Below are 14,203 nucleotides of genomic sequence, written 5' to 3'. Positions count from 1 at the left end.
TTGCTGACTCCAGGCTACACCCCCTTTTTACCTCCAACCTCATTGTGAACTTGGAGGTCCATTCAGCTGTTCTTATCAATGATGAACAAAACCTTCTAACTCTTTCATTTCCCGAAAAATGAACATTTTGTTGTTAGCTGGTTTCTGCCGGACAGCAGAGATATGTTCCTTAAAGATCTAACATTTAGCAAAGCTATTAAAATGTTAGGAACATGCCCTGGGACAGACTGTGTCTGACATGAAATGGATTGAGATTTGATGAGTCTAAATCATAATCTTTTGTTTTGTTTTCACACACTCAGGGGGTTAAAGGAGACGTTGGCGATGTAGGAAAGAAAGGCAACAAGGGATCAATTGTAAGTTTTTCTTCTAAGCTTCAAACCAGTAACAAGCTGGAAATAAGCCTTTTGAGCTGCCATGGCCCCTCATTGAATTCAGTCAACCCCAGAAGTGGCCCGATTTCATTTGATCTGCCCGTCTTCCTGATTATTGTTCCTTTGTAAATCCCTCCCTAGGGTGACCCTGGTTCCGGCTACCGTTCTCCAGGAATAAAGGGAGACCGAGGAAACGATGGCTCTGAGGTAAAACTCAGTTTGATTTCACACACAGTTGTAGTGATGCGCCTCAACCCGCCCCGCGAACCCATATATAAATCTATGGCTCAACCCGCCCCACGACCCGCGATTCTTTTTCTATTCTGTAAAATCATGGTTAGAAAATAATCCCCAAGTGTATTCAAACTGTTTTATTGTTATTATTCTTATTCTTATTAGGAATAAAGACAAAACAAGAGCATGTGATTTTTTTTGTTTTTTTTGCTTGTGAGAGCAGCTGACCCGCTCACCCGCAGCCCGCATAATTGCCTCCGAAATTCTGACTCGACCCACCCACGCCGCGGGTTGACCCGCGGGTCCCGCGGGTTACGGGTCAACCCGCGCATCACTACACAACTACACAGTTGCTACAACCTTGACAGCAGCAAAGAGGATTTCAGACAGGGCAATAAATGCACAATGGTATAAGCAGTGACTCATTAGTTCTCTTTGGATGTTCTGAGTGCCAGTATAAAGTGGTCCAATCACAGAGACAATGAACCCAATTCTATGATGTCATGCCAGCCTAGACGAGCCTGACGAGGGACGGAATTTGCCATGTGCATTTGCATTGCTTACCTCAAATCCATCCAGACAAGATATTTATGTACAGTATGCTTCAGAATTCATCCTGCTGCTGCGGTCAGCCGACACATCATCAATAAAGACAAGTGCATCCGATCCAGGGGCAGACATATTGTACTTCCCTCTGATTGATTTAGTCAGATTCTTCAGTCTCATGATGACCTGCTTTACTGGTGTTGACATTTATTTGACATTTATCTATAATGGCAACAGACTCCATGTGCAAATGTCTCAACTCAAGACTTCTGTTAGCTCTTCTGTGTGTGAACTAATGATCCAATGACACACAGCTGAGCTCACTTAGCAACAGCTGAGCAGTCAGTCTAAAACGGGCTGTACTGTAATTGGTACACAGTGAACCCGATATGGATGTTAACGCCCTTAAATTAAAGTAGAGAAATACAACAAAAATCATATCACTGTCCAAATGCACTGTACAGTATACTGTACAGACTCCACTGCACTGTAAATAAGTAGCCTACATCTAAATACATTTTTCTGTAAATTAACTTAAAGCAAATCATGTAATCGATCAATTAACAATTACCTGATAATTGAATTGTCCTCTCTCACTTGTACAGGGAAGACCCGGGACGGATGGAGACATTGGACCAGCTGGAAGAAGTGTATGTAAAAATTAACGTATATGCGCGTGTACAACTGCAGTATAATAACGGTATGACTGTGACCGCGCACACACGCATGTGTGAGACTGCACATGAACAATTGTGTAATGTGTACTGTATGTAATAGTGACTTCAGGCTTTTAATATGGCATATCTCTAGGGTTGGCCCGGTCCAAGAGGTCATTCAGGATTACCAGGAACACCAGGAGACCGGGTCAGTAAACTGTTACTACCGGACACCGCAAGTAGTCATCTGCAAGTTTAATGTCAATGTAAAGAGTGTTCCAGTGCTAGTTGTTATTTATATACAGTTCTCTGATCCATAGGGTGGGAAGGGTGACAGAGGTCCCCCTGGTCTTCCTGGAGAGGTGAGTCTTATTGTCTTCTTCTATGCATTAGCCTATGCATATTGATTTGAATGTCAGCAGCTACCGATTCCATTCGTTTTATGTTATTATTGTGGTCAGTTTTTGTACAACGTATGATAGAGTGTTGTGTAGTGTAGTGCCCTGGTTCTCAACGTGGGGTCCGGGGACCCCCACAGGTCTTTTAGGGGGTTCCCGTTGGTCCCTAGGGCTACAAGATTGATAGTTGGGAAACACATTTACCTGTACCATCCCGTGTTCTTTACAGCTGAGGGGCGGAGCTGACTACATCAAAGGTTACCGTGGCGACCCTGGTTTTCCAGGCCGAACAGGGGTCCCTGGACGTCAAGGTAGGGTGAATAGAAAAGGAAAGGTGGCACAAATGGTTCAATCATCCAAGATTATTAAAGTGCTCAGCAGAGAGGATGTCATCGTCAAACTTTTCTTTGGTGGGATAACACCTTTTTCTGTTCACAACAGAGCATACAATGTCATATTCTTCTGTTTTGGGACAAAATCCCCTCCACATATTGTACTTTGTACATATCATACTACGGTATGCTCTTTACTGTACAGTATATTCTGCATCAGTGTTAAAAGGTTTTACCCTTACTTGTCTTTTCTTAAAACTGTACTGTTTCTATCTTTTTTTATGTCCAGTATTTTAATATTATAATGTTAGCAGTCTGGCGGAATCAACATGTTGCTGCTTGTACTTGAATGAGTGACATTTAATCGCTCTTGAATCTTGCTATCGTGGAATTAGGCTTACAACTTGTGCCACATGTCATGTCATCGCCATACACTGACCCCTTTGTGTTGTATTTTAGCTACATTTAATGTACTATAATAATGTTAATAATAATAATAAATGTTTTACCAGGTCCTGTGGGATTTCCTGGTCCCAAAGGGCTCCCAGCAGGTGAGTCATCTGATACAACCTTAATGATCCCAGGCTTGTTAATGTTTGTTGAAAGATAACCAGTCATTTTGTGTTGACCTGAGCTAGACATGTTGGACCCAGTGAGTCTCATTTCTCCCACACAGGTGGAGTATATCATGGTCCTCCTGGCTTTCCAGGCCCTAAGGGGGATGATGGGGAGCCAGGGCCTGTGTACGCTGGGCCCCCAGGGTTAGATGGGGATCCTGGAGATTCAGGATATATTGGGGATCCAGGACCACCTGGACCACCTGAAGACAGAGGTAATTACTGTACCAACACCATACTGTGTCGAGTAATACTGTGTAACTTTTTCAATTAAAAAATGTCATTTGTTGTATACTTATTTCTTCTATCTTTTTTTCACAAAAAACATTTCATGTGTTATTTGACCACTTCTCTAGTGGTCAAACAACCGGTGTCTGTACTCCCGACACTCCCGCCAAAATGACACAGGCACTCACAGGAAGTGCTTTGGAACCGGAATTGTATATTTATTTTCAAAAAATGCAGCAAAAACAAGCTATATCCAGATAATGTAATGACACATAGCTACCAGAAGTGTTGCCAAAAACGACTTTAAAGCTGCAATCCGTAAGTTGTTTTAATGAATAAAACATTACTTTAACAAATCTGTGTGGTATAGTATGTTAGTTACTACAACATAACTAGCACATATGCAGTGGTTGGAGGTGGTCTCCCCACTCTTCCATTGAGAAATGTAGACCCATGGTATCGGGTAGGACACAAGGAGGGGCCCTATCTTGCCTTACCCCTTAGGCCTATGCCTAACGTTTTGGGGCATTTTTTACTATTTTGAAAAACATCTTAAAATAGTTCAAAAAGCCAATCTACAAGCTCACAATGTGTCGATGTAGATCGGCTATTAGTAAAAAAAAATGCCAAAACACTTTATAGGCATAAGGGGTATAGTCCATGGGCCCAGGTCAGAATTTTCACTAATCAGGGACACTCAAGGTGGCAAATTCTAGTTTGGTATTTTGAAAAGGTCTATATCCCTAGATAATATTTCAACATGATAACCCTTCCCAAGTAGTAGCTTAGTCCTAGATATCAGCCTTCAATGACACCAACCATAGATCCAAAGAATGAAAAAATCGCCTAACCTTTTTTGAATAGAACATGTCATACAGAGGGAAAAAAACATTATTCAATCTCTTACATTCACTTATTTAACCACATGAACCCTAGCATGCCTATTCTGGGGCAAACATTCAGCAAATGGCATGTCTACAAGCTCACAACACTTCACGTTGTGAACAGCATTTTCACTAATCGGGGTCACTCAAGTGCAACATTTGCAAAATCTAGTTTTGTATTTTGAATAGGTCTATATCCCTAGATGATATTTGATCATGATAGCCTTTCCCAAGTGGTAGATTAGTCACAGTTATCAGTCTTCAAAGACACCAACCATATATTCAAATAATGAAGAAAGCGTGCCACTTTTTTTGAACAGAACATGTGATACAGAGGGGGGGGGAATCATTTTCTCTCTTTCATTCACTTTAATATTAATAAAATAATAATAATAATAGTAGCTTGAATGTATATGGCGCCTTTCAAAAACAATGAACAACCAACAGCCAAACTAACAAAACAACAAACAACTATATGCCATAAGCCTGAGAGAATAGGTGTCTTTTCAAGACACACAGCCTTAAGAGTCCAGTGCTGCATGAGCATGGAGCAGGAGCATGACCAATCCCTATTGGGCTCTGTCCCCGACAGAGCCTTCAGAACAAGGTTCAGAACATGGTTCACTCGTTTGCTTTAGGGACAGAGAGGAGGTCCAAGTCTGTGGACCACAGGGTCCGTGACAGAGTCGGTTTATGGAGTAGGCTTGAGAGGTACTTTAATCAATGATCATCATCACCATCATCATAACTGTCATACCAATATCAATTCTTCAGTATTCGTCATCGTCATCATTATCATCATCATAATCAATCAGTTCCACTTCATCTTCCTCCTCTTCCTTCTGATTGCTGCAGGTTTGTAGCTTGCACATTTCTGTGCACTTTAATTTGTTGGCAAGGCAGGAACAGTCTGGAAACTTGCAGGTCCGTACACACTTGCAGGCCATAAGTTCCAGGACAGCCATTGGTGCTGAGGCTGACAGGCTGGTGGTAAATGCTAAATGGTGCATTTATATAGCGTTTTTATCCAAAGCGCTTTACATAGATTGTACGTTACATTCACCCACCGATGGCGGAGGAAACCATGCAAGGCACCAAACTGCTCAGATAAATTAGGGGTTCAATGTCTTGCTCAAGGACACTTCGACACTAACTCTGGGGGAGCCCGGGATCGAACTAGGAACCTTGCGGTTTCCAGTTCACTCTACCCGGCCACTCTACCCCTGAGCCACTGCCGCCCCATGGTGGTGCATGTGGAGTGGGCTGTTCATGTGAAACAGTGCAAGAGAGTTGTCATAGTCTCCAATGACACACACACCTTCACATTACTGCTATACTACACCCCATATACTTACTTCCAAGCACTGAGGATGAAGGAGATCTGGCAGCAGTATGGCACTGGTGAGAAGCGGCGCATCCTCCCACTGCATCAAGCAGTCTCTCATCTTGGAGCACCACTAGCCAAGACAGTGATCAAGGCACACATCCTGACTGGAGATGACTGCATGAGTAAGGTGGGGACCAAACATGCAGCTATGGCTTTTGACCCAGTGCAATATCTGACAATCTTTGGAGAGGCAGACACCTTGACCGAACAAGACACCGCGTTGACAGAGAAGTACTTGTGCGTGTCTGGGCAGGGTCCAGTTCAAGTACAACAGCAAGACATTTGATGACCTCAGGGTAGAAAACTATACCTGTGCCAGTGCTGGAATGGATGCTCTCCCTCCCACAAGTAGTGTGATCAGAGGCCACATCCAAGATGTCTTTCTGGTGCATAGGGCTTGCGACCTGTTGCGACAGCCAAGGAACCTCAGGCAAGACTAGCACCAATGGAACATGGATGGGAGGAGCACTTTGGTACACTCCTGCCATCTAAGTGTCTGAAGGCCTTACCACCAAGTCTGCTCACAGCATGCAAGTATTCAGGCAAGTGTGACACTCGCCGATGTGGGTGCCGTGCTGCTGGAGTTCCATGCATCATATTCTGCCATGGAAACATTTAAAATCCATCCTGTAAAAGTCCATCACACTAACCAGCATGCACACATATGGTACACTTTGAGAGGAATTGTTATTTGATTTTGAGTTGCGATTTTATTTGTATGTCTTTGTATGTCTTTTGTTAGAAATAATACAAATCATTATTGGGAAAAAAAATACAATGAAAGTTATTGAGTAATTGAGTTATTGAAAAATTGCATTGACTTACATATTTCAATGACAAGATGCTCCTTAATGGTCAAAACAATATCAGAAAGGAATTATAAATGCCAGAATTAGTTTAATTAGTCTTATTACACCTGTTTTTAGTCCTAACAATGGCCAAGTTATGGCCAAGGTCTTCGAAATAGCAAGATGACCTTGACCATGACCTTTCAAGGTCAACATCACCCAAAGTGGTCATAACAGAAATGAATTCCCCACCCCACAATTAGTCAACATGGAGGTATTGCATGTGTATATACACTCAGAAACAAAAAAAGTTGGATTTTCATCTTAGGCGATGGCGGCCATTTTTGATTTGGCCATTGCGCCATTCGTGGCACTATGGCGGATGAGAACCTCTGTGATTTTTCATGTCTAGGTACCCATTGACTCAGTTCAAGTGAGAAATTCTCCTAACACCAAATTGCGAACAGTTCTATTGGCCAGGTACAGAACTACTGTGCAGATAATGTGGGGAGATAATGGCAAAAACATGAATGTCCTAAAAAAGTGTTAAAGCTACTCATTTGAAAAGGTTATCATGTTTCAAAGTACTTATATGGACCCTACAAACAAAATGGTGCCAAAGAGATTTTGCCACCTTACGTGTCCCTGACTTCTCGTCTGGCCCATGGACTAGTAAGGCTAGGGCCAAAGATAGGGCCCATACTGCTTGCAGCTCATACTGTATAAGTGCAACTTCTCCCCTTATATTAGCTCACTTGTACTATTAGGTCAGCATTATCATGCAGCCTGCCATGTTTTACCCTGCTGTGGTTTTTAACCTGAAATGTAAAACAAACTACGACATCAGCCTAGGGATTCAATTCCCTTTAAATATCCACCCATGGGTTCTTTTTTATTGCCAATCAAAACTGCTGTGATCATGATGATTCTTGCAGGTAATAGGATCACAAAGGGTCTTCCAGGAATTAAAGGAATGAAGGGGATACAAGGCCACGATGGATATGAAGGAACCTTTGGAGAGAAAGGTGTGAACTTCCTGTATTTCCTACAGTAGATGTGGAGCCAATAACCTCAGATTGTTGGAGGTCTCTTTAAATCTCTCATTGGTCAAATAGAGCAATTATCTTTGCAGATACACTATTATAGTAGTTATAATGTTTGTTTGCTTCAGTGCAGCCTCAGTCAGTGCAAAGGTAAATTATAGTGAAATGCTACAAACATTTTTTAAGAGATTGTATTGAGTAAAACTAACACTGTGTGTGTGTGTGTGTGTGTGTGGTGCAGGAGAGAAGGGGGACACCTGTTATGAGGGACAGTGTGGGACAGGATTACCAGGACCGCCGGGTGAACCAGGTCCACCTGGCAACCCAGGTAACAATATTGCCCTGAAAGGGCTTGATATACTCACTCAGTTGCGTGCAGTGTCGCGCACAGAAAATAGCAGATCTACAAGCTCGTTACACTGGCGCAACTAAGTTTTAATGAGTCATTTCCACATGGTGGAAATTTGCCACCTGTTTGTCATAATCAGGGCGGGGTTGTACATGTGAAACCCAGCCCAGTCAGGATGGTTTCCTGCTAGCTGCCTTGTGAATACAGTGTGGTCAACATTACCGCTACCATATTTTCATTCATTCCCAGTCTTGACCTGGAAACATTGGCAAAAATGAAGAGGCTGTAACCCGTTCAATCTCTGTCATTTTAGATGTCTTTGGCTATTCAAAAATAGCAGATATACAAGCTCATAGCGCGTCACCGAGTGCCGCGCTATAATCTTGTAGATCTGCTTTAATATTTTTTTGAAAATGTGTGCAAATCCTAGTATTTTTTAAAGCAAACATTTGTAAAATATGTTGTTCCAGGGACCTCCAGAAGCAAAGATTTGAGTTAAAGATGTTGTTTCAAAAAATATATGTATTCAAAGATTTGCACAAATGTTCAAGATTTTTGAATAGCCAAAGTATAAAATAATGGTTATATTATTAGCTCAAATCTAAAATGACACAGATTCGTTCCCGGATTGAATGGGTTAATCCAGGAATGGTCATTCCATGTGTCTTGTCATTCAGGTTATAGTGCAGGGCCAGGGCCCAAGGGAGATCCAGGCGTACCGGGACCAGGTGGTTTCCCTGGATTCCCGGTAAGAAAAACTGTCTCCTAGAAAGCTTTGCGGCGTACTTTCTGCTTGTCCACTTTGTGCTGTAGCCTACCTGACCAACAACAGTTCCCCTACTGTATATGATAATGAAGTCAACCTTGACTTTTGAACTACTCTGTAGGGTCCAAACGGCCAACCAGGATTTCCAGGCACCCTGGGACCAAAGGGAGAGCCAGGTTCCTACCATTCCGATGGGATAAAAGGGGAGAAAGGAGAACTGGGCAATCTAGGAAGGCCTGGGTTTGATGGCCTCCACGGACCCCCTGGTTTACCAGGTCCAAAGGGTCATCGAGGCCCCAAGGGGGATTCGGTGAGGGGTCTAGGGACCTGGGTCTTTTGCCTTTGACTTATTGGATTTTCACTTGCCATCAATTACAGAAATGAAGTATAATAAGTAAATAGGTAGATACATTTACTACTGTACCGAATATGCTCAGTTAATCTCCTCTATCCAGTATCCATTCCCTGGTGTTGGGGGGGAGCGTGGTCCTCCAGGTATAGCTGGGATTCTGGGTTTTCCAGGACCAGTTGGCCCCCCGGGGCCCCCGGGATTTGGACCAGTTGGACTCCCTGGACAAAACGGGGATTTTGGGGTGCCAGGTTTACCAGGCAACCCAGGATTAACAGGTACAGTAAAACAATCACCAGACACAAAATGTATAGACTGATACATACGGTAGGTACACACAAGCAAAAGCATGCATAGAATAAGACAGACAGAGTTTGTAGCAACCCCCTGCATGTTGTGACTCCCACTCCCACTCACAGCCACACGTGCACACAGCAGTGTTGATTTCGTCGACTAAAACTATGACGAAAAATGTTAGTCGACTACCTTTTTTCACTGACGAAAACGTAATAAAAACAAAAAAAATAAGCTATGATGACTAAAATTAAGACTAAATATGTTGAGAATATCGTCAACAAATAAAAACAAGACTAAAATGCGTCGCAGCGCGACGCGTTGTGAGCTTGTAGATCGGCTATTTTCAGCACGCAACCAAGTGTAAAAGCGGCCTTTAAGACGCCATCAAGGCACCGCCAAAATACATTTTAATCGACTAAATCAACTGTAGGTTTAGTCGACTAAAATCTTATGATATTTAGTCGACTAAAACTAGACTAACAGTAAAACATTTCAGATGGCTAAAATACTACTATGACTATGGCTAAATCAAAATATGCTGTCAAAATCAACACTGGCACACAGTGCACCCTTCCTCAGTCTGGAATTTGTGTGTGACAGTCAGGCAGGCAGGCAGGCAGACAGACAGACAGACAGACAGACAGACAGACAGACAGACAGACAGACAGACAGAGGAATGGACAGGCAGGGGGTTGTTTAGGGACTGTTCCTATACTATAACATCCTTCATACCTACAGTATGCATGTGCCCTTGCTCCTCCATTGGCAGGCCAGAAAGGCGAGCCCAGCCACATACACCCTACAGGAGACCCTGGACCACCTGGATACAAAGGTCGACCTGGCCCACATGGAAGACCAGGTAACCTCAGCATGCCATACATTGGACGGACGGATGGATGGATGGATAGCAAGCAGTCATGAAACACAGTGGTTCTCAAAGTGGGGTCTGGGGTCCCCCATAGGTCCCTGGGGGGGTTGGTGTTCCAGGGGTCCTCAGCTAAATGATTGATAGTTGGAAACCAGGTGGACAATTACAGGTGTGTAACTCTGCGAGTGAAAAAATTGAACCACATGGACCCGTAAGGGTCCATTTGGGGGGGGGGGGGGGGGTGCTGGCCTAGCGGTCCAAGCGCATACCACATACAGTAGGCTCTAATTGCTGTGTGTCACTCCACGTCACTCTCTCCCTGTTTCCTGTCAATCTCCACTGGTACTATCAATAAAGGCAGAAAAAAAAACTAAAAAATATCAAAAAGCAAGAAAGAAAGAGAAAATTTCCATTTGGTTCCATTTGAACTCTCTCAGAGTTATGGGGATCCGTGGCCTGAATGCATACCAAACTGGAGGTCCTTGAAATTAAAAAGGTTTGATAACCACTGATATAATAGATGGATCACTTACAGTCATTAGTGCACTTTACTTCACAGGGAATGGAGGAACGCCAGGCCATCTAGGGTCTCCAGGTTCTCCTGGACAGAAAGGAGACAGAGGGGACGTCTCATACCGTGAAGTTCAAGGACCAAAAGGTAACAGGCCTGGCATTGGGCAAACAAACAAACAATGCTTATTTTAAATAGTTGTGATCTATAGAGCACCGAAGTCTTACGTCACTGCCGCTAGAGGGCGCAATCTGACCTGGGTCGCAGCGTTATTTTTTGTGGAATTATGGGTGGACCCTGTTTGTACAGTATGTTATTTATGTTTTAGGGCTTAAAGGGATTCTAGGTAACTTGAAGCCTAGATTTAAAAAACACTTATATATATTTTGCATTTTGTCCCCTCTATCAGCCACTATATAATGATGCTGGGGTGTTTTCCTGCATTGAAACACAGTCCTCTTTCTGAAATCCGTACTTTCCCTACTATTTATATTTTGACAGTTCTAGCCAATAACATCGTGGGGGTGTGTTCAAAATCCAACTTTATCTATACGTTCGTAAGTTTGAATCTGTTTGACAACAGAACCCCTTTAATTTACGTTTTTAGGGAACTTTGTTGTAGAAAAATGTGTACATCTGGTGTGTGTGTGTCCTATAGGTGACAAGGGACAGCCAGGGCTCGTAGGTGCCCCAGGGACTAGAGGCTTGCCTGGCCAAGAAGGTGGTCATGGACGGCCTGGATTTCAAGGACAGAAGGTTAGAACTACATAGAATATTTGTTCGAAAATGTACAGTCAGTACCAGAAGTACGAGGGCAGTGAGAAAAAGATGAGTTTTGCTGCCGTCTTAATGTATCTATCTTTTCTATTTAATTATCTCTGCAGGCCAAAGACAGGGCTAGAGATTATGGGCCCTATCTTGACCAAGACTGTTTGGGGATTTAGCATGGCGCAAGGGGCGTTCCCGTGCAAAAGTTGCTATCTTCGGACACCAGCCTTAATTAAACACCTGCGCTACCCGTTACATTATGCATACTGTAGGTGTGGTTTGGGCGTTACATTAATAATACCAATCACCGTGCCAGATGCCATTACCTTTAAGAAAAGACTGCGCAAGCCATTGTCCCTAATGCAATCTTACGCTCTCTCCCTCTCTGCCTATGGAAGAGCGACGTAAATTATATTTGATACACAGAATTACACATTGCTAGTTATAGACACAATTAAATTACAGCAATTGCTTATGTTCTGGATTAATTAAACGAAATGGTCTGGTGTGGTTATAGCAAACGCAGATCAAACAACATTTTATTTGTCTTTGATAAGCTTAACTGGCAACTGCTGATAAAAACACAATTTATTGACATTGTGGATTACAGTAAAATTGTAATGACAATCACATTCACAATCACTTAATTCAGAAGTGAACTCTGCAGCCGCACTGAGGCACTTGTCCACGTTGGACACTAAACCCAATGTTTGCTTCATACACTCTAGCTTTTGATTGCCTTATAATAAAAAACATATTTGATCGACATAATTATCACCCACACGTTACTGATTATAGAGAATGTTATATTAATGTAATCTGTTCATTATTTCCTGCGCAATGGATTAATGAAACTGAACGGAGCGAATGGCATCGCGCACGACGTGCGGCACAAATCATTATTTCTTTGAATAGACTATCATCTTATATAAACACAATTGACACAAGGAATTGACTCTCACTTCTGCTGATTATAGGAAAATTTGAAACACAAAGATTTGTTGAGAATTAGGAGAGAGGGAGCCCCTGAATGTTGTGCCGTTGTGTGCCCGGCCTACTCCCGACATGTCCATTGCAGGCACGCTCTATCAAACGAATTTGGCACACCTACAGGGCAAATAATGGAGTCGGCACAATGTATAGTGGGTAGTGCGGCCGTAAGGTACAGTTTAGGGACAGTGCCAGCTGCCTTGTGCGTAATTCACGGGTAGGAAAGGCTTTGCCCAAGATAGGGCCTTTTATGTTTGCCCTTATGTGTGTATGTGTTTGTGCTTTTTTTGTTTGTGCAAAAGACATTTTGCTACTTCTTCAGATTTAGTTAATATTTCACAGAGATTGCTGCACATTATTTCTGGAGTCATGTGATAAAAACATCCATACCAATTATACTACAGTATTATTTCGTGTTCCCAGTCTGGCCCTGTGCATAATTGAACCATGACATTAATGATTAGTATCCTTTATCATAGCTTTTACGCACATTGCCCTCTGCCTTTTCAAACATGTGCACAACATCAAAACAACGTTCCATGCACCCTGAACAGACCGTGCCTCCTGGTGGAGAGTTCTAGTTTAACTCTCTATTTTCACAGAAAGTTCACCTCTTTCAGCACGTTGTGAGCTTGTAGATCGGCTATTTTCAGCATGCAACCAAGTGTAAAATCAGCCATTACGATGCAATCAAGGCACCGCCAAAATACATTTTAGTCGACTAAATCAACTGTAGATTTAGTCGACTATAATCTTATATTTAGTCGATGAAACAGCTAGACAAAAGCTAAAACATTTCAGATGACTAAAATATGACTAAAACTAAATGGAATTTTATTCAAAAGACTATGACTAAAACTGAATCAAAATTTGCTGTCAAAATCAACAATGGCTGGAGGTACAGTAAATCATTCTCATTTCACGGTAGCAGTGATGTGCTTCTTTTCATTGGTTTAGATCGGTGGTTCCCAAACACTGGGTCGGGCAGTGTTAATTTTGACATCAAATTCTGATTTAGTCTTAGTCTTTTGAATAACACACCATTTAGTTTTAGTCCTATTTTAGTCTTCTGAAATTGTTTAGTCTTAGTCTAGTCTTAGTTGACTAAATATCAAAATCTTAGTCTTTTACTCTTAGTCTTAGTCAACTAAATTAACACTGGGGTCGGGACAAATTTTTATGGGTAAATATCCCTTTTTTGTTTCCTTTTTATTTATTTTTATTAAAAAATGTTATTGCAAAAAATAAATGAATATCAAATCAAAGAAATTCCATAAATAAATACAAATGTAAGAAGTAGTAAAAATAGCTCACATCGCGACACGTTTTGAGCTTGTAGATCGTCTATTTTCACTAGTTTAACATTAATTTAATGTGAATAGCAGAAGAACCGACTGTCAGAGTTCAATTATACGTTTTTATGATAAAGCAGGTGAAACAGTTTCTCATGGAAAAAAAGAGATACCTGTATTTCCATGTTCATACTGTTAGACCGCTTCTTATCGATTACAGATCTGGGGGAAAAAAACACAATCATTCCCAACTATGTTATCATAGATTTTGTGTCTGCAAAGGACTTTTCTTTTGTGAAGGTTGTTAACTTCTGCGTGGGGCTTTAATGAAAATTCACCTTCTGAATTGGAGGGGAGTTGACCGCAGTGTTGAAAGAACCAGGAGTCCTTTTCCTTTTGTTTAATCTCTCTCTATTTCACAGAAAGTTCACCTCTTTCACCAGCACCACGGACAGCTCCCACTGTCCTCTAGATTGTGGGGATACTGGATATCCATTGTGACTCGTGTCCTGTGTGTGTCAGAAGT

The 14,203-nt window shown here is 42.1% G+C and overlaps 1 protein-coding gene across 1 annotated transcript in view; it reads left to right on the top strand.

The window, feature by feature from the left end:
- Positions 1–14,203, top strand: part of LOC311045061 (uncharacterized protein) — a gene marked incomplete at its 5' end in the record, with an annotated part of 44,903 nt that overhangs the window by 7,905 nt on the left and 22,795 nt on the right. The window contains 16 exons of the mRNA XM_084056873.1: positions 303–356; positions 516–581; positions 1,760–1,804; positions 1,965–2,018; positions 2,131–2,172; positions 2,438–2,519; positions 3,053–3,091; positions 3,217–3,372; positions 7,380–7,469; positions 7,729–7,815; positions 8,514–8,584; positions 8,724–8,912; positions 9,058–9,229; positions 10,018–10,107; positions 10,676–10,774; positions 11,286–11,383. Of these exons, the coding sequence (XP_083912999.1) occupies positions 303–356; positions 516–581; positions 1,760–1,804; positions 1,965–2,018; positions 2,131–2,172; positions 2,438–2,519; positions 3,053–3,091; positions 3,217–3,372; positions 7,380–7,469; positions 7,729–7,815; positions 8,514–8,584; positions 8,724–8,912; positions 9,058–9,229; positions 10,018–10,107; positions 10,676–10,774; positions 11,286–11,383 (1,434 nt within the window). The remainder of the gene's footprint in view (positions 1–302; positions 357–515; positions 582–1,759; positions 1,805–1,964; positions 2,019–2,130; positions 2,173–2,437; positions 2,520–3,052; positions 3,092–3,216; positions 3,373–7,379; positions 7,470–7,728; positions 7,816–8,513; positions 8,585–8,723; positions 8,913–9,057; positions 9,230–10,017; positions 10,108–10,675; positions 10,775–11,285; positions 11,384–14,203) is intronic.

The sequence above is a fragment of the Gymnoscopelus microlampas genome (genome assembly GCF_963454915.1).
Source record: "Gymnoscopelus microlampas genome assembly, chromosome: 5".
Lineage (NCBI taxonomy): Eukaryota > Metazoa > Chordata > Actinopteri > Myctophiformes > Myctophidae > Gymnoscopelus > Gymnoscopelus microlampas.
The sequence above is the reverse complement of the archived record's forward strand: the minus strand, read 5'-3'. Positions and strand labels throughout refer to the sequence as shown.